Consider the following 23,576-nt stretch of genomic DNA (forward strand, 5'->3'; position numbering starts at 1 on the left):
CCTTAAATTTGACTATATTAATTTTTGGAAAGTATACTTTATGTAAATGGAACATCCTAAGGAGCTATAGAGAATGTATTAAATAAATAAATCTATGCCACGTAGTGTTAAACATCATTTCGCATGTTTAATTTTTGGAAAGTTCGTAGATACTTTCAGAGTATAGTAAAATAATATTCTCTTCTCTTATATTCATAGTATACCTCATCATTCTCTGTGTTTTGAGAGTATTTAAAAATTACTTGAATTACTCTTAATTTTTGTAATTGGTGCTTCGAGAGTATCTAAAAATTACTTGAATTACTCTTAGGTTATGTTTGGTAATAATTTTTGTTTTTTATTTTCAAAAACTTGTTTTGGGGAATATAAAGAAAAAATAATTTTCTTGTATTTTTGAAATAAAAAACATGTTTGGCTAGTTGAAATAAAAAAAAAATAGTTTTTTGAAGAAAAAACAAAAAAAAAAAAAACAAAAAAATAGAAAATACTAAAATATGTTATTACTAGGATTTGAATTCTAATGTTAACTCATTAAATTAAATGCGTATTTTCATTGACTTTTGAAAATTAGAAACTGAAAACAGCATTTTGCATGTTTTCAGTTTCCTTTACAAATTGAGTTTAAGAACAGATTTTATTTTCTATCCATTTTAAGTTACCAAAAAAGTTTTTTAATCTCAAAAATAGAAAATTGTTTTTGACAATAAAAAATAAGAGAAAAAAACAGTTACTAAATATACCCTTAATTTTTTGTAATTGTTAATAGCACGAGGTGTTAGCATCTATGGATGGTAATCGTTGGAAAGCAAACAGATTATATTTTTAAAAAAATCTTATGACAAGGATCTTACATTTATAGGAATCTTCGTGTTAAGGAAAATATTATAGAAAAATAAAGAAGATAATGATTGGCCGAGAGGGAAAGAGAAATAATAGTTCAGAAATCATCCAAGTCCAACTTACATATTTTTTTGGATAGGTATGAATCATCCAACTCATAAGAAAGCAAAGGAAATTTCCATGTCCTTTTACCCTTTATCCTCTTTTTCCTTCACACGCAAATGTTTTGTCAAACTCGCGCACACTGCACATATTTAAGCATATTAAATTATCCATTCAATTCTTTTTAATTCACCTACTCCCAACTACCAATGTTTTTTTTTTTTTTTTTGAGTAAATATTAACGTATGTTTTTGAGGTAACATATTCACCATGCATCTACATGTTAACGGTCCGAATCATAGAGTAAGATGATAAATAGAAGTTTTTCAATGGAGTGACAAGTGACAATCTAGATTTAAAATAATATTAATAACGTTTAATAAACCCCATGCATTGCACGGGTTACATGTTAGTCTACATTAAAACCATAGTCATTAAGTAAAAAGGCAAATCGAAATAACATAGCACGAATGGCTTTCTGATTTATAAAAGATTGAAATAGTCTGTAAATTATTTGAAATTCTACATTGAGGGTGGTGGGGATAAACTCATCAGCTTAACTTGGAAGGTGAGACTAGACAGAGGAAGCGGGAAGAACCATTATGACATCTCTCTATGAAATTGAAAGACAAATTGACTTGGAAGTAAAGACTTGACAACTTTGCCAGCAACACAGGTTGAATTGGCTTTGGCTACCTTATTGTCCTCTCTATTAAATTGGAAGACAAATTTGACTAGGAAGAAAACATGTTACAACTTTGCCAGCACCGCAGGCTGAATTGGCTTGACCACCCCGTAGTCCTTGATATCATTGTCTTTAGCTTCCAATTCACAGGCATTGGGAGGAACATCTACAACAGGCGAGCAATTGAGGAACCCATGAGGCTGCATCCACAAACACCATCACACTACAACAAACTTTAGTTATTTCAACCCTCTTTTATTGAGGGTTTACTAAAATAGCTATATTACTAAACTTTATTTCAAAGGTTATTTGGTCCCTCAAAATAAGTTAAAATACCCTTGAAAAAAAAAAAAACGCCAGTTTTGTACCAAAACTTTTACCTTTTTCAGCTCACAACCCTTGATAAAATATGATAAATTTTTCAGCCCTTGAAAAAAGCCCACAAAAAAATTTAAAAATATAGCCCAGAACGTACTTCAAAGCATTATGCCACTATGTCATGCCTTGTACAGCTATCACTCTTTTGGCAGTTGACTAGATTCTATCATTTCTTCTTTTGCAGCTTGCTTGGACCTGCTACAACTTCTATCATCAGTCAACACCAACAAAATTGGCCAGGGAGAATTATTTCTTTCATTCTGGGCAGGTGAGTTATCCCTATTCTTGTGATATACAATGTTTTTGTCTCTGTGTGTGTGTCTTACACTACATCCATAAATACCTGTTTTAGGACATGACTGTGGGCTTCTACATAAGTAAATGAATGCAATTTAGTAGTGCTTAAAGCTTACTTGGGTTTATAGTGAAATAGTAGTATTTTAACAATTCCAGAGTGGAATTACCCTAAAACTTTGGAGACTCAAGGACCTTAATTCGTAATTTACTATTTTAAACATTGTGTTTGGGATGATGGGTTTATTGAAATGCTATCAGTTTTTCTTTTGATGGTAATTTGGAATGGACACGGGTTTGGGTTTTTGTTTAGATAACAGAATGGTTGAGGCAAATTTAGATTTTTTTTTTTTTTTTTTTTTTTTTTTTTTTCAGTTCTTTGGTTCATATTTTATTCTTCTGAGTTTTCTGAGGGAAATATTGCCAACGAAGAGATCCTGCCTCCTTTAATCCGTGCTAATAGCTGTCTAATTCTTTGTACTCATAAACAGAGCATTTTGACACCACCTGTGAAAACAGACTTGTAGCATCTAATTATAAATAGGTTACAAATTCTAAAGCCTACCAGAATTAACTCTTCTTTTCTAGGCTTGGGGTGAGAGGAAAGATTGGGATATATTTGCATCTACTTGTAATGCTTCTTGTGTTAGTCATGCTGGATACATCTATTGACATAAGGTAAACGTGTGAATCAATTTGCAAACCTACAGAAAATGGCTGTGCTAGATGGTTAGGATGAGTTAGCATGTTTATGTTGAGTGAGCATCAGGGGTCTTAGCAAATCCAACGAAACTGGAAATTCAGCACCAACTTCAATAAAGCAAATAGTCAAATGCTACTTGGTAACTGTTTAAGATGAGGTCTTTCTAAAGGAATTAATGGAAAACTTCTAGTGCTAATCCACACAACATATAAGTTTTGAAAGGAACTCTAAGGACCCGTTTTTAATGAAACTTGATTTCTTTTTCTTTTCTGTTTTCTTTTTTTTTGGGGGGGGGGGGGGGGGGGGGGGAGGAGAGAGATTGAGAGTCCCAACCAGGATTGAGGTTAGAAAGATAGGAGAGAATGCCTTCATCATATAGCTCATAGGCAGCTCATAGGCCCGTTGGGCTGCTACTGGTATCAAAAGTAAATATAGCATGAGTAATTCAAAGCACATCATTATGCCACTATGTCATGCCTTGTACAGCTATCACTCTTTTGGCAGTTGACTAGATTCTATTATTTCTTCTTTTGCAGCTTGCTTGGAACTGCTGCAACTTCATCAGTCAACACCAACAAAATTGGCCAGGGAGAATTATTTCTTTCATTCTGGGCAGGTGAGTTATCCCTATTCTTGTGATATACAATGTTTTTGTCTCTGTGTGTGTGTCTTACACTACATCCATAAATACCTGTTAGGACATGACTGTGGGCTTCTACATAAGTAAATGAATGCAATAATTTTCATTGTTAGTGTTGGTTTGGATTTGCTTATTTACTTGAAGTATTAAGATATGTCAAGGTTTGGGTTTGTTTATTCACTTAAAGCATTAGGATCTCTCCTATCTGAGAAAGTGAGGTTCTAACAAACATGAAACTATAAATAAACAAGTTAAATAAACTTAAAAATGGCAGCAACATAAAGTTGATTGATGACAATGATGCTGCAACAAGGAGAATCCCCTTGATCTAAAAAATGTACATAAGTCAACTACTAGTTTGTTTTATGCACTTTGGATGTTTGTTGTTAGAATCCCCTTGATCTCCCATTATTTGATATTTACTTATACCATTTTTGGGCTGTTCTTGTTGTCTAGTTTCTGACAGTTCTTGAAAAGTTTCTGCTCAGTTTGCCAATGAGTTTCTGATTTGCTGCATTAACACGTATATGCACTAAATAGTAAATACACTTTCTAAATGACCAAATAATTTTTCAAAAAAAAAAAAAAAAAAAAAAAAAAAAAACTGTTTCTAGTCATAGGAACAGTGGGCTGGTAGATTGTTTCTGGTTCCTCTTTTATCATATCCTTAGAGCTAAAGATCATCAAGTACATTGAAATATTCTTTTATGCAGGCTTTTCCACTGGATTTAGTGCTCTTTTCCAGTTGAGGACAACTTAAGGTGTGTCCCTCATTGAAGATTTTTAAAAAATTTTAATCCAACTTTAGATGGAACGGAATTGGGTAAAGCTTAGGAATAGAGCTCTTCCTGAGCATAGACAAGGAATTAAAGACTTCCTTGATTTTGCATTTGAACATACAACAATGGGGGATAAAATTTATTGTCCATGTAAGAAATGCAAGAACTACTTTGCAAAGACCAAAGATGATGTTGAGGTTGATTTGCTTACTACTCGTATTCTCCCAAGTTATTTTCATTGGTTTAGATATGGTGAGGAGAGACATTTTCAAACATGTGATAGTTTGGATTGTGATGATAAGTCAGACGGGGATGGCTTGAGTGAGATGGTAGAAGATTATTGTGCAGCCTTTAACGCAGCCAGTTGTGTAGCTGGAGATTCGAGTGGCAATGGTACTCCTGAAGAGCCTAATGATGATGCAGCTAACTTTTTTCTGAAACTAGGAGATAACGAGCAAAAACTTTTTCAAGATTGCAAGTATACAAAGCTATCTTTCATTGTGAAGTTACTTCATATTAAATGCCTTAGTGGTTGGACAAACAAATCATTTACTCTATTGCTTCAATTGTTGAATGATGCGCTTTCTAAAGTTATTGTAGAGTTGCCAAATTCATTATATGAGGCAAAGAAGATGATTCGGGATTTGGGTCTTGATTATGTGAAGATAGATGCTTGTGAAAATAATTGTATGTTGTATTGGAAGGAAAATTCCAACAGAGTTGAGTGTCAAGTTTGTGGCATCTCAAGATGGAAATCAAGTGAAGGGAGTGTAAGGGGTAAAAAAGTCCCTCACAAGGTATTGCGTTATTTCCCAATAATGCCAAGGCTCAAGAGGTTTTTCTTGTCAAAAAAGACAGCTTCCTACATGACTTGGCATCATGATAAACGTGTTGATGATGTCTACATCCAGCTGACTCTAAGGCATGGAAAAATTTTGATGAGATACACAAGTCATTTTCTTTTGAGAAGGGCAATGTTAGGCTGGGTTTAGAAAGTGATGGGTTTAATCCATATGGAAACATGAGCACCAGTCATAGCACATGGCCTGTTGTCCTTGTTTCGTATAATTTACCACTATGGATGTGTATGAAGCAATCTTATTTTATGCTAGCATTGCTCATTCCAAGACCAAAAGGTCCAGGAATTAAAATTGATATTTATTTGCAATGAGCTGAACAAATTATGGGAAGTTGGTGTTACTACTTTTGACTCCTCTAGAAATCAAATTTTCAATATGCGTGCAACAGTTTTATGGACAATTAATGACTTCCCAACATATAGGAATCTTTCTGGTTGGAATACAATGGGTGCTTTGGCATGTCCTTCTTGTTGTAATGAAACAAGTTCTTCTTGTTTGCAAAATGGAAGAAAGTTTTGTTTCATGGGGCATTGATGCTTCTTGCCAATCAAGCATAGATGGAGATTGGAATCTAAGAAATTTGATGGTAAGAAAGAGATTGGTTTATCCCCTAAACAACTATCTGGAGATGATGTGCTTGGTCAATTATGTGATCTTGAATTCTTGATATTTAGGAACGGTGCGAAGAAGAGAAAGCATGATGAGTTAAATGAAAAAGATAATTGGTTGAAGAAGAGTATATTTTTCAAATTACCATATTGGAGAACCTTATTATTGAGAAATAATTTAGATGTTATGTACATTGAGAAGAATGTGTGTGATAGTATAATCGGGACATTGATGAGTACTAAAAAAAAAAACCAAAAGATAACTTGAACTCTCATCTTGATCTAAAAGCCATGGGCATTAGGGAGGAACTCCATCCAATACCGTGTGGGGAATATTTAAAGCTGCCATCTGCATGTTATACTTTATTTGTCGACGAGCAAAGAGATTTTTGTGGATTCTTAAAGGAGGTAAAGTTTCCTGATGGTTATTCCTCAAACATTGCTAGATGTGTGAATCTAAAAGATCGGAAGATATATGGACTTAAGAGCCATGATTGCCATATCTTATTAGAGACCTTACTTCCTTTAGCAATAGATGGATTGTTGCCAGATAAGTGTCTACAAAAGTGTCTAAACCACTAATTGCGCTGAGTAATTTCCTTAAAGCACTGTGCTCAAAGGTGCTAAGTGTGGATGACTTGGAGAAAATGGAATCTCAAATTGCAATAGCACTTTGTCAGTTGGAAATGATATTCCCTCCATCATTTTTTGATGTTATGATGCATTTACCAATTCACCTAGCTAGTGAGGCTATGATTGCTGGACCTGTCCAATATAGGTGGATGCACCCGATAGAAAGATACTTGCAAACACTAAAGAACTATGTTCGTAATCCTGCCTGTTCAGAGGGTTCTATTGCAGAAGGGTATTTGATAGATGAATGCTTGACATTTTGCTCAAAATACTTTCATGGTATTGAGACTCGATTTAATCGAGTTGAACGAAATTGGGATGGAGATCATTTACAGCCATACGAAGTATTGCCAATTTTTTCTCCAATTGGTCGTGCTTTAGGTAGGGGATATGATGAAAGGAAAGTGAGCAAGCAACTCTTAGATCTGGCTCATGGACCATTAGAAGAAGTTGTATGTTATAATGGGTACATTGTCAATGGTTTTAGATTTCGAAAAAATGAAATCGATTGTAACAAAAGAATTCAAAGTTGTCGAGTCTTGGTAAAAGGAGATGCAAGCATGGGCAATCGTGATTATTACGGTGTTTTAATTGATATCATTGAGTTACACTATATGGGAGGCAATAAGATTGCAATGTTTAAATGTGAATGGAGGGATGTTAACCATTGTGGTAGAGGAATTATGGTTAACAAGTTTAGTCGAACTCTTGTGAATGTAACACGTTCATTAAAGAGTAATGAACCTTTCGTGTTAGCATGTCAAGCCGAGCAAGTATTTTATGTGAAAAGCATAAGGAATCTTCAGTGGCATTTTGTTATAAAAACAGAACCTCGAAATTATTACAATATGCCATCTCCGAAGGAGGAAAATGATGATGAAGAAGAAGATGATGATTAAGAGCCATACCAACAGAATGATTCACATGGTCATCAAATTGGTTTCATAAGTACTGATGATCAAGATGATGCTATTATTTCATTAGATAGGGTTGACATACCTAGTAAACTTGTGAATATGGATGATGTTAATATGAATTAATGAGATTAAGGCTGTGTTTGTTTTGGCTTCAAATTATTTCTAGAAATGTTTTTCCGTAAAACTTGAGTGTTTGGTTGAACCAGTAAATTCAGTCAACTGAAATGCTTTTTCCCTTTGACCGCAAAATAACCCAAAACACCCGTAAAATCATTTCCGTTCATATTTTCACTTCAAACCATTTCCACTCCTCACACAACACAGTCTGAGCTCTCTCACAGTAGCGCACTCCTCAAACCGAGCTCCAGTTCGACGACCCACACTCCACCGGTCTCGTCGATCGCAGCGTCGATCGCAGCACCGCACCAATCTCGTCAATCGCAGCACCGCGCCGATCAAGCAAAGATCGACTCCAACGCTGCTCGATCTCGCCTCCGCCACGCGATCTCGCCTCTAGATCGAACCCAGTTGCCTCTCTCTCTTCCTTCTTCTCTCAATTTGACCGGATTTGATGAATTTTTTTTCTGGATTTTGTTTCTTTTGTGTTTCTGTATTGAGGAATGATATTATATATTTGTTTGGTAGCTGAGAAAATGTGAGCAACAAGTAGAAAATGTGTTTTCTATGGTATTTTCAAGAACACAACCAAACACCAAAAAATATTTTCCAAAACATTTTTTGAAATGCAACCAAACACTTGAAAATATTTTCCTTTCCCAAAAATAGCATTTCCGGAAAATATTTATTTTCCAGAAAATATTTTACATGAACCAAACACAGTCTAAACGTTTCAAAATGAATGTAATTTATTTACTTGAAAGTTATGTTCTTGACTTATCTAAATAGTTACATGTTCATTTGTTTTATATCATGTATTTATGTATATGTTTCATTTATATAGTAATATGCGTGTATTGACTAAACTAATTAAATATGCATATAATGAATAGTGCTAACGTATATTGGATTGATCAAAGCAAGGGATTCTACTAATGGCAAACGGAGGTAGCAAAGGAGGAGTTGGCATAAGTGATGCTAATGGAAGTAAAAATGATCTGGCTCATCAAGGTAAGTTTTAAATTATGCTTTCAAGTTTTTTAATACTGTATTGAAGATACTATTCTAGTAAGTTGAGGTGATCTTTATTTTTATTTTTTTCCCCATAGGGAAGAAGAAAGGGTGAGGGCCTACTCGGAATCTTAAATTGGCCAAAGAGTTCAAGGGAGGGGAAAGATATGAGATTGGTTAGTTGAATGGAAGACCTGTAGGGCCTCATGCTCGTGACTTAATAAATGAATGTACAAAACTTGTTAGGACACAACAAAATGTACCTCTAAAGTTCACAGATTGGAAAAAAGTACCGTATATCAACAAAAGGAAGCTTTTTGATAAAGTATTGGTAAGTAGTATAATAAAATCTAGTAGCAGCTTCTATGATTTTTTTATTATGTTCTTATTTGTGTATTTATGTTTCATTCTATTGTAGGAGTATTTCAAAGTTGAGGTCGAGAGTAAGAGGTTTGGTGAAAAATGGGTAGTTCTTACTCAAATTATCGTGACTCCCTAAAAAAAAGTAGTTTAAGACATATGGTGAAGCAACAGAAGAGGCACGAGCAAATGTTCCACCTGGACCAGAGAAGGATGATTGGAATTGTCTCGTGGATTTGTGGAGCAAGCAAGATTATATGGTACCATTACAAAGAATTTATTATCAAATTTATTCTTAACTATTGTCTTGTGGATTTGTTGGTTTATGAGACTGACTTATCATTCTTAAATGTAGGACATGTGTTTGAAAAACAAGGAAAATTGGGACAAAAACAATATTATCCACACTTCTAGTTCAAAAAGTTTCCAACAACGTAGTGCAGAATAGGTATATGCCAATGACTACAATATCACTGCCAATGATATTGTAATCAACATGTTTCTTGATTTTGTTTTTCTATCTATTACTATCACTATCGGAATGGTAATTCAAATAACAAATACAAAGTCAAATAACTTAACATGTTTCTTGATTTTGTTTTTCTATTTGCTATGTTAAGGACTTAAAAAGTGTCAAAAAGTTATGCGACAACTTAACATGTATGTATGTATAAATAAACAGTACTTGGGCTGGAATTGAGTTACACATACATCAACCTTGGGCTTGCTCTTGGTTCCTTTCATTGTGCTAGTCCTTTTCAGCCCATCTGAGTTATTGCATGGACCTATTTACAGTTATATAGCCCCTGTCACTAGATCTGCATTACAGTTGTATAGCCCTTGGACAGTACCAAAATATTTTAGAACCATGTTTCTTGACTTTGTATTTGTTTCTTATTTCTGTGAATGGTTTCTATTTGTTGTTATTTGACTTCGTTTTGCTGAGTTATTGCATTATTCATCTTCAATACTTAATTACTATGTGCTTTCTATTTGTTTTGTCAAATGGTAGAAAGAGAAGACAGGTCATAGCCCTAGTAGAATTGAATTATTTGACATCAACCATGTGCAAGCAAATGGGCAAGCAGTAAATGAACCAACACAAGATGCATTGGTATGAAATCTTCTAATTATATTAATATAGATAGTGTATTTTATGTGATTTTGCTGCAAGTTACTTTTCTTTTTAGGTGGCATTGAGGAATCTTACTACTCAAGTGAATGAGGGGGCATTGCAAATATCTCAAAATCAAATGTTTGTGGAGGTGTTTGGACATGAGCGTCATGGACGAGTTCGTGGCTATGGGGCTGGAGTCACTCCTACCAAGTTATGGGGTTCTTCCTCATCTAGAATGTATGATCTTGAGAAGCGACACCAAGAATCTGAACAAAAACGCTTAGAATCTGAACACAAACGAATAGAGGCTGATGCAGAGTTGAAAGAAGAAGTAAAGCACCTCAAAAGCATGCTCGAACAACAAGCTATTCAAATGGCAAAACAAAGAAGACATTTTGAGGAACAACAAGCTAGTCAAATGGCAGAACAAAGAGCACATTATGACAATATGATGATGCAAATGTTGAGTTATATAACCTCGCAATCAGCCCAATCTAGTAGTGATCACTAAGGTATGAAGATCAACTCAAGCTAGTCACTATACCTAAGCAAAGATTAAACTTCAATTTGGATTATATGTTTTAAACTCTGGAACTTTGGTTTCTTCAATTTGGACCAGATGTTATAAACTCTGTAACTTTGGTTTCTTCTTTGATGCTTTGTCAGCTTATGTTGCAATAAAGGGTTGACGTGATACTAGTTTTTCTTGCCAAATTGAGTGCCTGAATTATTGCATGCTAGTGCCTTCTGTTCCAGGCAATGGTTAAGTGGAAACATTTTGCATGGATTTAAAGTTAACATCTGTTTTCATACTCATTCAACTCAGGCAACAGTAGAGTGATAAGTGTTACTTCTACATTAATTACTAAATTTTCATGTGGGATGGTTATTCTTTTCAATATTACCTATGGATTTAAAGTTAATATTTGTTATTCTCTTATTGCAGACAAAGAAGTTTTGCTCCTGCATACAAAAGTTGACCTTGTAGTAACTCTTGGTGGGGATGGAACGGTCCTTTGGGTATGTGCATTTACTTTGATTTTAGCAATTATTTTTAAATTAGAATGTATTATAACATTAAAATATTATTTTAGAGTACTTATATTACAGTTGCACTTTATCTTGTTTTCTTCTTTTTGGTAAATGACGTTTCTTTAATTAGCACGTTTTATTTAGATATATGAACTCTGTTGTGTCTTTTTTGTTCTTTTTGAAATTGGGGGTATCTTGAATTTGATATTGTGGAAAGGTGTGTAGATATATTTGCTGGGAAATTAACAAACTTTTGGTATCATTCTCTCCTCTTCAGAAACTTGAGGGCACCCATAATGGCTAAAATGTTCAATTGTACTAGCTAATAACTTCTTGCTTTGAAGATGATGATGAAGAATAAAATGTATCAAAACTTTTAACACTTGGACAGATTTGGTCATTGTACAAAGTGTGGTTGTTGCTATCTTTTCTCTTAAACAATAATTGACATATCGGCAGTTTGTATGCGGCCCCTAATCTGTTAATTTGTAAGTTTGAGTTTAGAGATCAAAGAAAGTGTAATTGTAGTAATATACCATTTTTGCTAAACATTAATATCATATCATATCATCTCAACAATTGTCAATTTTTGTGTGTGTATATATATATATATATATATTGTGCATGATTGTGGTTTTTTTTTTTTTTTAAATAAAATAAAATCTTATTTTGAGGGTCAAGAGACCCCTTAAATAACCTTATTTATCAAGGGTTATAAATATAAATCTTTTAAACCTTGGTAAAAGGTTATTTAAGGGTCTCTTGACCCTCAAAATAAGATTAGAGCACTTGTTTTGAGGGCCACGAAGGTCTTCAAAATTTCCTTTTCGAAGGTATATGTTTCGAAGGTTATCAAGAGTCAATTGGACTCTTAAAATAATTTTTTTCAAGGTTTTTTAATACTTTTTTTTAAGGGTTTTGACCCTTGAAAAAAGTCATACTTGTTGTAGTGTCAGAATAAGTATCAAGTATGAGACCACATAAAGGATGATTCGGGAAGCATGATCAGAAAGAGAATTGACATAAAATATCCACATTTATATGCGGAATAGAGCAGCTACTACGAACTGAAAAACGATCACCCAGAGAAGAGTGATCTTCTGTGATGATAATTAGTTGCACTTCTAGAAGAAGGTTATAAAGTAGAAAATGCGGCATACTATAATTAACAAAGTGGCATATAGTGATCTGAAATTGTCCCTATATAGGTTTGGATTTCAGATACCTCTACTGAAAAGAAAATGCCATATTTACATCAATTCAGTATATGCAACCATTTTAAATAAATGTGGGCTAGTATCCTTAAAGACCATGCTGTATATATAGGGTGTCACTAAAAAAAAGGGAAAATTGAAGGGAAAAGTTAGATTAATAAGTTGATACCATAAGCATAAAACCAATGCGCTCCGCCGGCATTACAGGCCAGTCTTCCAACCGAGGGACGTGTGATTCCAAATACATACCTGCATTTAATGAAATTACTTGTTAACTAGTAGAAAAAATTGCAATCAGGCATGATACTGAATTTGACCTAGAAACAAAAAGAAGAATGAAGGGAATAAAAAGGAAAAACATATTTAAAGATTACAATTTGTGAACTTTCTCAATCATAATTTAAAGGAAATGTCACTTATATAGGAACAAAGGGGTAAAGTTTAGAGACAATTCATGTTAGTACCTTTTCAAAAGCAGAAATATGCAAAAATCAACATTAAACAACATTGGTAGCTTTCTATGATTCTATCTTAGGCAAATTCCTGAAACCAGAAATTGTATGAGATGAGAAAAGTATGCGTATGGAATATAATATAGAAGTTCTGGCGTATTCACACAGGAAGAGCTGCTTCTATGACATTAGTGGCAAGGGCAAAACAAAGAGAGAAAAGACCAACCATAGAACTACATCTGTTTCTTCCAGAGATCGATTCTGCTTAACCCATGTAGCCAATCCTTCATCAACACGTGGATTTTGATGAGGGAACTCTCCTCCAGGAAACATTTCATTATGAGCATATGGTGTAACCCAAAGATTATGCTTCAAGAAAGAAGCTCTTCTGAGAAACTTAGCTTCCACACCAGCTAAAGGCAAGCAGTTCGAACCAGGCACAAGTTTTAACCTGTTAACTGTCCAGTGCGATTAACAGTTCTTGTGTTCCTTACCTGGAGTGTAAAATTGCACACATTGTCAATCATAGGGACTAAACAACTCTATGACAAAATTATGCAAGAGTTTTTCAGTGAAATTTATGTCAGCCCAGACTTAGAACAAGTGCAGAAAAAGTTCCAAACCCCATTTAAGCTCAATGAGCTCATTTTTTGTCAGCTGGATCAAATGGCTGGACTAAAACACCTTACAAGCAATTGCTATGACTACTTGTGCTAAATGCCATGCTGTTATCTAGTATTTAGTCAGTAAAATCAATAAGGTAGAGTAAATATTTTACATGCATTTATTATGACAACAATTGTAACCGATACAATTCTGTCATATATTATTACCTAGAATTTAAATGCTAAATGGACCAACATATTTTACAAGAATTTGTAATGTCAATAATTGCACCTGGTAACATACTGTATTGCTATTACCCAAGGCAAAAATAGTTACTTTATGTTGGTTGATTGGGCCTTCACCTGGGCTTGCTAACAAACTATGGAGTGTTAAGCCCAATCAGTCCTCTGGTCTGCACAACATAGCTCACACAATTTGTTTAAGTTACACATAATCCTGTAATGAGACAAGTCATTTCTTAAACCCTACAGATTATATCGTGCTACATAGATGGGGAAAAAATCACTTTGAATGTAAGGAAACACAAGATTGATTTGTCTTTAAGTTTGCTCTAGACAAAATAAATCTCACTTCTAAATTGTGTCAAAAAGTGCTGATATAAATGACAATCAACTAAAGGAATTCAAACAAAGAATAATGGACCGTAGATGTGTCACATGATTAGAAAGTACTAATAATACAGCTCTAAAACTAGGATAGGGATGCCTTACAATCCAATGGTGAGCACTCAAAGGACTACAATCACGCATTGCTTCCAACTCAGATTTGAGCAGTCTCTCTTCAGCATAGAATGCATTATTGTGGAAATTGTTCTCTCCAGGTTCCTCAGCTTTGACATCCACCTCTACAAACTACAAATGAAGGAAAGAAAACAACTATATGATATTATGAGGTAAATAACAGAGAAGCAACTAGACATTTCATGTTAACCAAATATTAATCAAGGACAAGAATCCATTAGAGATAATCTCATTTCTAGGAATCAAGTCCTTGTTTCTAACAGACATCCACCTCTACAACCTACAAGGACTATTTCCCATACTAGAGTCTTTATAGATTATGGATTACAAGGCATTATTTCTAAGAAAATGAATGGGTAATAACCAACTAGCATTGCAAATTAAAGGCTTCTGAATTTTTGAGGACCACACCAACACCATGGAGAACAACTCTTAAAGGATTGCTGCAAAGGTTCCCCTTATTAAATATGACGCAGCAACAACAACAAAGCCTTAGTTCCAAATTTTTTGTGGTTGGCCATAGATCCTCCACAAATAAGTTGAGTTGGCCACATGTATTATTTTCCTCCATTCTATTCTATCCAAAATCACAATTTTTGTTACTTCCTTAATTGAGAAGTCCATTTTAATTACTTCTATAATTGTTATTTTTGGTCTTCATCATTGAAAATTACACACAAACAAATAGCACCTTAAATGCTGCCCTCCTAATGCATCCAGGCTACCAAACCTTCTGTCTCAGCTACTGATGATGTGACAGAGAAATAATTGTGGGAAAGATGATCCCCCACTTAATTCTTTAGCATCTTAAGATCCTATGCTATTCTTAAGCATCAAAGCAGTGTACCTGATTGAAAGCTTCACCAGGTTTGCAATCAACAGCCATGTCCATACGAGCAACGAAAAAGTGTTGATGAACAGGTGCATATAAACCTGGGGAAATCAGTGTACCATACTTTCGAAATTCTCCAGGAATCAATGCTCCTAAGCTTAGAATTCCTGTAAGTTTAGTTTCAGCTTCAATTTTTCCATCCTGTAACAGCATATAACATGCATGTTAAGAGAGCTGACAGTCAGTTACCACTATTTTAAAAGAAAATTATGAGATAAACAGATGCTCCTACATAGGAAGCCAAAAGAAGTTTCAAATTCTATGTTGCACGGACACGCTAAATTTGGCCAAGTACCCGTGTCGGACACGTGTAGATAGGCGACCAATGAAGCACCTCCGATGTAGATCGGCGATGAATGAAGCCCCTCTAACGTCACTGAGGCTCCGCCGGTTAGTTTCTCTCTCACCATCTGGCCCTGGGTCTGGCGCTCAACCGGGGTTTTCTCTTCTTTCTTTTCTTTTTTCATTTTGGATTTCTGCGTTTGGGTTTTCTCTCTTGCTTTTTTTACTTTCGTTCTTGTTCTTGTCTAGCATTTGTAGTTGTGACTTGTGGCCTGGTTTTTTTTTTTTTTTTTTTTGGGTTATTTATTTGTTTTGTTATTTAGCTTAGCATTTGTAGTGACTTAAATTAATATCTAAACGTAAGTTTTAGTTAACTCAATTGATAAAGTTTTTAATTGTTGAAAAAGAGTTCTGAGATTCAATTCCCGCATACACTAAAAACTAATTGGTGTCTTAGTTTGATTATAAAGAGTTATCATCAAAAACGGACATTATAAGTTAAAACTCTCTCTCAAAAAATAATAATAATAATAACCAAATAACAACTTACCAACTTGTGGTTTGTCTGAAATTTAATCTACCTATTTGTGATTTGTTTTTGACATTTTACCCATATGTGGTCCTTTCCGTTAATGCTCCGTAACCACTAAGTCAATCATTTGATGTTTTTTTAAAATATGTTAATTGCAGTTGCACTAGTTAAAAAGTTTCTTTTTTTAATTTTAGGGAAGATTAAAAAGAAATTAAATTGGTCTCATTACATTAGAAACTAGAAAGTAACAAAAATTAATTAACACATAAACTTAGATACAATATTGTGGGAGGACTTTCGTCTCGGCCCACAATCAGGTATTATTCGCTTTAGGATGAGTAAGGATTGACCTATGTCCCACTCGCATAAATTTTCTCAATCCCACATCGGGGAGAGACGCCTCCCGCCCTTGCCTTATAAGTCTTTGGCCTAAGGAAAGGTGTACCATAGTGTGTGTGATCGTCCTCCCACAAATACTTTTATATATATGGTACAATTTTAACCTATAGTATCATTTTCATGATGATTTTTCTTTATCATCAGGTCAAGATATCAACTGATTTTTTGTGTAAGCTGTGTTCAAATCTCAAATATTTGCACTAGTTAAAAAGTTTTTTTTTTTTTTTTTAAAGAAGATTAAAAAGAAATTAAATTGGTCTCATTACATTAGAAACTAGAAAGTAACAAAAAATTAATTAACACATAAACTTAGATACAATACTTTTATATATGTGGTACAATTTTAACCTATAATATCATTTTCATGATGATTTTTCTTTATCTTCAAGTTAAGATATCAATTGATTTTTGTGTAGGCTGTGTTCAAATCTCAAATATTTTATTCAACGATAAGAGACTTTACAATTCTTTAAGTTTATTAAAGTCTCCAATTGAATTTAAATACTTGATTGTTCTAAATTTATTAATATTATTTTTTTTAAATAATATTTATAATTGAACTCTGACCCTTGTCTCCTATCCTACAAGAACTTATACTTGTAAAATGACCACTGTGTTAAGGGTGCATGGTGGTTAACTTTTTTTTTTTTTCAAGATAGAAATTATACCTTAACCTAATCTTTGTTATTTAGCTTAGCATTTGTAGTGACTTAAATTAATGGCCAAATGTGGATTCTAGTTAACTCAATTAATAAAGTCTCTGATGGTTGAAAAAGAGATCTAGGATTCAATTTCCGCATACACTAAAAACCGATTGGTGTCCTAGTCTAATGATAAAGAGCTATCATCAGGAACGAATGTCATAGGTTAAAACTCTCTCTCAAAAAAAAAAAATTAATAATAATAGCCAAATAACAACTCACCAACATATGGTTTGTCCGAAATTTAATCTACCTGTAGGGTCACAATTTAAGACCCAAGCCCAAAATGTATGGAGTCTTGGTCCAATGAGCCCAATACAATGAATTTGTAGAGAATGGGTCAAAGAACTAGGTCCTAATGAATTGGACAACTGCTAGTATTGAATGTATGGCAATCAAATACGAACCAAGGATGCTGATATCAATAAGCTTTCAGTCCGAGAAGGTTAAATCTGTATATGAAGATCACTCTAGAATATTAGAATGGTCCAAACTGCTATCCTTTTTTTTCTCCCTCTTTTTTCCTCCCTCTCCATGAAAGAGTCATTCACCTTATATATCCTCCTTTGAATAATCTTTATCCTCCACTTATTGATCATCCAAAACTCTACTTGAGTACTTGTCCCATCAAACATCCTCTCTAACTCTCTGTGAGTTACGGTAGCCAAGGTAGTACTGTTCAGAGGTCTTCTCCACATAAATACGGCTAGAAAAGTAGCTGCAGTACATTTAATGTGATGGTGACAGCCTTCTCTTAGATATTTTCAGGTTTTCTTCCTTCTCATGAGTCCGCAAAGTACATCTATGTCATTGAAGCTTCTCGGAAAGTTACTTTAATTGCTGGATTATATATTTTGAACCCTATTCATTAAGTCCGAGGAGGATGTACTCCTTGAACGACCCTTCATTTGCTCTGTGCTAATGGGACTTGGTTCGGGAGTATCTCATGATTATTTACTTCTCCTCAGACCCATTTGTATTCTCGAATAAAACCTAAGGCCCAATATACGATCTTGGGCCCTTACCCCTACACTACCGATTTATGATTTAATTTTGACATTTTACCCACGTGTGATCCTTTCCGTTAATGCTCCATAACCACTAAGTCAATCATTTGATGTTTTTGTTAAAATATGTTAATTGCAGTTGCATTAGTTAAAAATTTTTTTTTTTTTTTTTTTTTTTAGGGAAGATTAAAAAGAAATTAAATTGGTCTCATTACATTAGAAACTAGAAAGTAACAAAAAATTAATTAACACATAAACTTAGATACAATACTTTTATATATATGGTACAATTTTAACCTATAATATCATTTTCATGATGATTTTTCTTTATCATCAGGTCAAGATATCAATTGATTTTTTGTGTAGGCTATGTTCAAATCTCAAATATTTTATTCAACGATAAGAGACTTTATAATTCTTTAAGTTTATTAAAGTCTCCAATTGAATTTAAATACTTGGTTGTTCTAAATTTATTAATATTATTTTTTAAAATAATATTTATAATTGAACTCAGACACTTGTCTCCTATCTCACAAGAACTTATACTTGTGAAATGACCACTGTGTTAAGGGTGCATGGTGGTAAACTTTTCTTCTTTTTTTTCCTTTTTTTTTTTTTTTTTTTTAAGATAGAAATTCTACTTTAACCTAATCTTTGTTATTTAGCTTAGCATTTGTAGTGACTTAAATTAATGGCCAAATGTGGGTTCTAGTTAATTCAACTGACAAAGTCTTTGATGGTTGAAAAAGAGAACTGGGATTCAATTTCCGCATACACTAAAAACCGATTGGTGTCTTAATCTAATGATAAAGAGCTATCATCAGGAACGGATGACATAAGTTAAAACTCTCTCTCAAAAAAAAAAATAATTATAATAGCCAAATAACAACTTACCAACATGTGGTTTGTCTGAAATTTAATCTACCTATTTGTGATTTGATTTTGACATTTTACTCACGTGTGGTCCTTTCTGTTAATGCTCCATAACCACTAAGTCAATCATTTGATGTTTTTGTTAAAATATGTTAATTGCAGTTGCACTAGTTAAAAAGTTTTTTTATTTTTATTTTTTTATTTTTTAGGGAAGATTAAAAAGAAATTAAATTGGTCTCATTACATTAGAAACTAGAAAGTAACAAAAAATTAATTAGCACATAAAATTTTTTTTTTTTTTTTTTTTTTTGAGAAACCAGACTAACAGTGCCTGGAAATTTATTCATAAAGAAAGAAACAAAAACGTCAATGAACATCAAAGCTAGCTAAGGAGGCTATGTCCGCAGGTAATTCTTCAAGCCAAACCTGGGTGCCTCTACAAGTTTTAGCTTTTTTGGCTAAAGCATCAGCCACAACATTACAAACACGAGAAACAAAAGTAAAACTAGTAAACTGAAAATCCAAAGCTAGCACGCGAATATCCTCGATGACATGCCCGAACGGTAAGACATCTGAATACCCCTCCTGTACTGCTTGAATGACAGTGGATGAATCACCTTCAAAAATGACCTGAGAAAGGCCTATCTCTTTGGCAAACTGTACTGCTCGACGACACGCCAGCGCTTCCAATTGAACCACTGTCTGTGCTAGTGGGACTGATGTGGTTAATGCACCAATAGCCTCCCCACGCCAGTCCCTAATTACCACACCTAAGCCAGCTCTGTTTTCCGACTTAAACACTGCCGCATCGAAATTGGCCTTGTAAATGAACGCGTCAGGTGGGCGCCATTGCTGAAATTGCTGGATCGGAGGAGGCTCAAGATTAGCTTTGGTGGGTTATTGAGCATGAAGAAACTCCTGGAGTAAGCTTCCCGCCAATTGGGTGATCTTATGCAGGGGCTGGGTGGTCCACCCCACTCTTGAAGCGTTACGACGATTCCACAGCATCCATGCCACAGTGATGAAAATCTCCTTCCTGTAGTCTTCGTCAGTTTTCATAAAATGCTCCATCAAGTCCTTAAAGCTGGAGACCTGTAACTCGGTAGCCTGTTGAGTCCAGTTGAGAGAGCTCCACACCTCAGCAAGCTTCGAACAGGACCAAAGTGCATGGAGTTCATCTTCCGGCTGAGTCTCGCAAACTTCACATGTACTCAAAACAGAGATGTGCCTGCGTTGAAGGTTGACCATGGTTGGGAGGGAGCTGTTACACGCCCGCCAAGCAAAATGCTTGATTTTGTTAGGGACTCTTAGCTGCCAGAGGTCTTTCCAAAATTTATTTTGTTGCACCAACGAGGATGTACCTGCAAGGTTAGTTGAAGCATGGGAAACTAAAAGTTTATAAGCACTCTTAGTTGTGAAAGTACCAGAAGGAGTGAGGCCCCATATGATCCGGTCAGGTGGAAGTCTGGTGCTCAATGGAATACCACAAATAATGGCTGCTTCATGAGGCAAGAATAAGCGCTGGATTTCAGGAGTATTCCACTCCCCTGTCTCGGTCTTGATGAGTGTATTCACTCTTGCACCCGGTTCAATAGTGGGCATAGGTGATACAACACCTCTGTGAGTTTTGTCCGGCAACCAATTGTCTTCTTTGATTCTAACAGAGCTCCCATTCCCTATCCTCCAAACCATTCCGTTTCGAATCACATCCCAAGCACCTAAAATGCTCTTCCATGCATAGGATCCAGTATTAGACTCCTTAGCTTCAAGTATCGAGCAATCTGGAAAAAATCTAGCTTTAAAGACTCTATGGCACAAGGAATCCGGGTGATTTATCATACGCCAAACTTGTTTCACCAATAAAGAATCATTGAATTTCTCAATGTCCTTAAACCCCATACCTCCGTTCCCCTTATCCTCGTATAGCTTTTCCCATTTCACCCAATGCACCTTTTTACTGTTACCATCATATCCCCACCAAAATTTCCTAATGAGTGTTTCCAATTCCTTAATCAACCCCCTGGGGAGTTTGAAACAACTCATTGTATATGTAGGAATGGCCTGAATGACAGATTTAATCAATATTTCCCTACTAGCTTGAGAGAGGAGCTTCTCCTTCCACCCTTGTAACTTTCTCCACACCCTTTCTTTGATATAGGCAAAGCTTTGTTTCTTGGCTCTGCCTACCAATGCAGATAATCCCAAATATTTCTCAAATTGGCGAATAGCAGGCACACCTAGGATGTTTTGAATCTGGGTTTGCATATCTGACTGGGTATTGGTGCTGAAAAAAATGGTTGTTTTATCCCTATTTATTTTTTGCCCTGAACCTCTTTCATAGACCGAGAGTAAATCAAGAATATTTTGGCACTCCTCCACCTTTGCTCGACAAAACAAGACACTGTCATCAGCAAAGAATAAATGGGAAACCCGAGGACCATTCCTGCATAGAGACACACCTCTGATATCCCCATTTGCTTCTGCCTTTTTTAACAAACCCTGTAATCCCATAGCACATAGCAAAAATAAGTAGGGTGATAATGGATCACCCTGTCTGAGCCCTCTAGTTGGCTTAATGTTCCCCACCGGTTGGCCATTGAGCAAGACAGCATAAGAAACTGAAGTCAAACAAGACATAATGAGAGTCACCAATTTATCAGTAAAACCCAATTTCCTCATTATTTTCTCCAGAAAGACCCATTCTACTCGGTCATATGCCTTACTCATATCAAGTTTTAGTGCCATAAAGCCCAGTTAACCTTGGGTTTTTCTCTTAAGATAGTGCAATGTTTCAAATGCCACCAGCACATTGTCTGAAATTAATCTACCAGATAGGAAGGCACTTTGGGATTCAAAAACCAAATTTGACAAGATTTTTTTCAATTGATTAACCAGCACCTTTGAAATCAACTTATAAGCCACATTGCAGAGACTGATAGGTCGAAAATCAGAGACTTTTTTTGGGTTCTTTATTTTTGGAATGAGAGATATGAAAGTAGGATTTAGGGACTCATGAACCACACCAGAATTTAAAGCATTTAACACCATAGTAGTTACATCCTTACCAACTATATGCCAATAAGTCTTATAAAAAATAGGAGACATACCATCAGGGCCCGGGGCGGTAAGAGGTGCCATTTGTTTAAGAGCTTGGTCCACTTCCTCAGCCTGAAATTCACGATCAAGTGCAGCACACATCTCAACTGTCACTGCTGGTTCAATCCCATCTAGAATTGCATCAAAACTATCAGGTTGAGAAGTAGTAAACATCTCCTGAAAATATTTCTCAACAATCCGACCCATCTCAGCCTCATCTTCCATCCACAAACCATCCTCATTTTCTAACCCTGTAATGTAATTCCTCTTATTCCTCTGACTAGCTCTGCAATGAAAATACCGAGTGTTTTGGTCACCCTCCTTCAGCCAAGCTGTTCTAGACCGTTGCTTCCACATGCATTCCTCCCTCCTTTTCAACTTGTCAATGTCACTCCTCAGCTGATACACCCGGTTTGGGTTTGTAGTGTACCCACCTGCTTCCTCTACAAATTGCAACTCCTTCAGTTTTTTTGATAGGGTGCTTCGGACATGACCAAAGGTGGACCGATTCCACTCCTTCAATTTTTCTTGACACATAAAAATTTTCTGGTTGAAAACCGAGGCCAAGACAGCCTCATTGCTAACACCCCAAGAATCCCGAACCACACTTTCACAAGACTCCTCTTTTATCCACATTGCTTCAAATCTAAATGGACGACCTTTGCGGTAGAAACGTTTAAATTCTGAATCTGTGCATAACAGTAAAGGTTTGTGATCAGAGTGAAAGGCATCCAGATGATGGACACGGGTAGATGGAAAGAGCAGTATCCAATCCACAGTAGCTACACCCCTATCCAGCCGAACCCACACGTTATGATCTCCCGGCCTCCTATTGCACCAAGTAAAGGGAAACCCATTGAACCCCAAATCCTTTAACCGACAAAAATCCAAGGCATCTCTGAAAAGTTGCATTTGTCTTTCCGGTCTAACAAGCCAGCCTTGCTTCTCTTCAGCCAACAAAATTTCATTAAAATCACTTAAACAAATCCAAGGGAGAGAGAACCGATTACTCAGCTCTCGGAGTAGGGACCAGGAGTTTTCCCGGTTGGCGGTCTCAGGGTCTCCATAGAAACCCGTAAATCACCAGGCGTCATCAACTCCATGGTCAATAATGACATCAATATGATGCTCAGAATGAGACTGAACATCCACCTGAAGGTCGGTTTTCCACAGTAGAGCTAAACCTCCTCCATTGTTAACCCGTGGAACTACAAAATTATTTGAAAACTGTGTTTTTTTGCCAATTCTCTCAATAGTAGACTTCTCACATTTTGTCTCCATCAAGAAAACCATTTTGGGATCTTTGTTGCCAACCAGAGCAACCAGTTCATCTTCTGTCTGTGGGTTCCCAAGCCCACGACAGTTCCAACTAAGGCAACTCATTGGGCTGGGTGGGACTGGGAACCAGTCTCCACCTGAATATTTTCCTTGGAATGCTTACCTTCAGCCAACACCCGCTGTCTTTTACCCCCCTGAACTTCTGCAGGATTCAATACAGAGCGTTTTACCAGTACACTTTCATTTGACATCCCCTCATTACTAGGCACAATATTACGGGCAAGCTTCTTAAAAGTTTTGAGAGAAGCAGATTGAGAAAAAGGACTTTGCTGGTTTGTGCAATCTCCCAAGGGAGCCTTTACGTGAGCCCCTTTTGCATGGCTATTATTAAAGTCCACCAACCCACT

The 23,576-nt window shown here is 35.5% G+C and overlaps 1 protein-coding gene and 1 pseudogene across 11 annotated transcripts; one reads left to right on the top strand and one right to left on the bottom strand.

Moving 5' to 3' along the window:
- Window positions 1–1,393: 1,393 nt before the first annotated feature.
- LOC126704272 (uncharacterized) lies at window positions 1,394–23,274 on the bottom strand (annotated as a pseudogene).
- Window positions 2,132–11,603, top strand: LOC126701606 (uncharacterized). 11 transcript variants are annotated; one of them, XR_007647435.1, is made up of 10 exons: window positions 2,132–2,273; window positions 3,539–3,618; window positions 8,450–8,567; window positions 8,666–8,898; window positions 8,986–9,187; window positions 9,283–9,375; window positions 9,940–10,041; window positions 10,118–10,556; window positions 10,991–11,064; window positions 11,354–11,603. XR_007647435.1 is itself a non-coding variant. In XM_050399823.1 (3 exons), exons 1-2 carry the CDS (start codon window positions 4,451–4,453, stop codon window positions 11,030–11,032), a joined length of 810 nt encoding a protein of 269 aa, XP_050255780.1. In that variant the 5' UTR covers window positions 4,223–4,450; the 3' UTR covers window positions 11,033–11,064; window positions 11,354–11,603. The 11 variants fall into 11 exon arrangements, 1 of the variants encoding a protein (XP_050255780.1); XR_007647434.1 differs by having other exon boundaries at window positions 8,477–8,567; XR_007647437.1 differs by lacking the exon at window positions 3,539–3,618 and having other exon boundaries at window positions 8,477–8,567.
- Window positions 23,275–23,576: the final 302 nt, after the last annotated feature.

This window comes from Quercus robur, chromosome 10 (assembly GCF_932294415.1).
Source record: "Quercus robur chromosome 10, dhQueRobu3.1, whole genome shotgun sequence".
NCBI lineage: Eukaryota > Viridiplantae > Streptophyta > Magnoliopsida > Fagales > Fagaceae > Quercus > Quercus robur.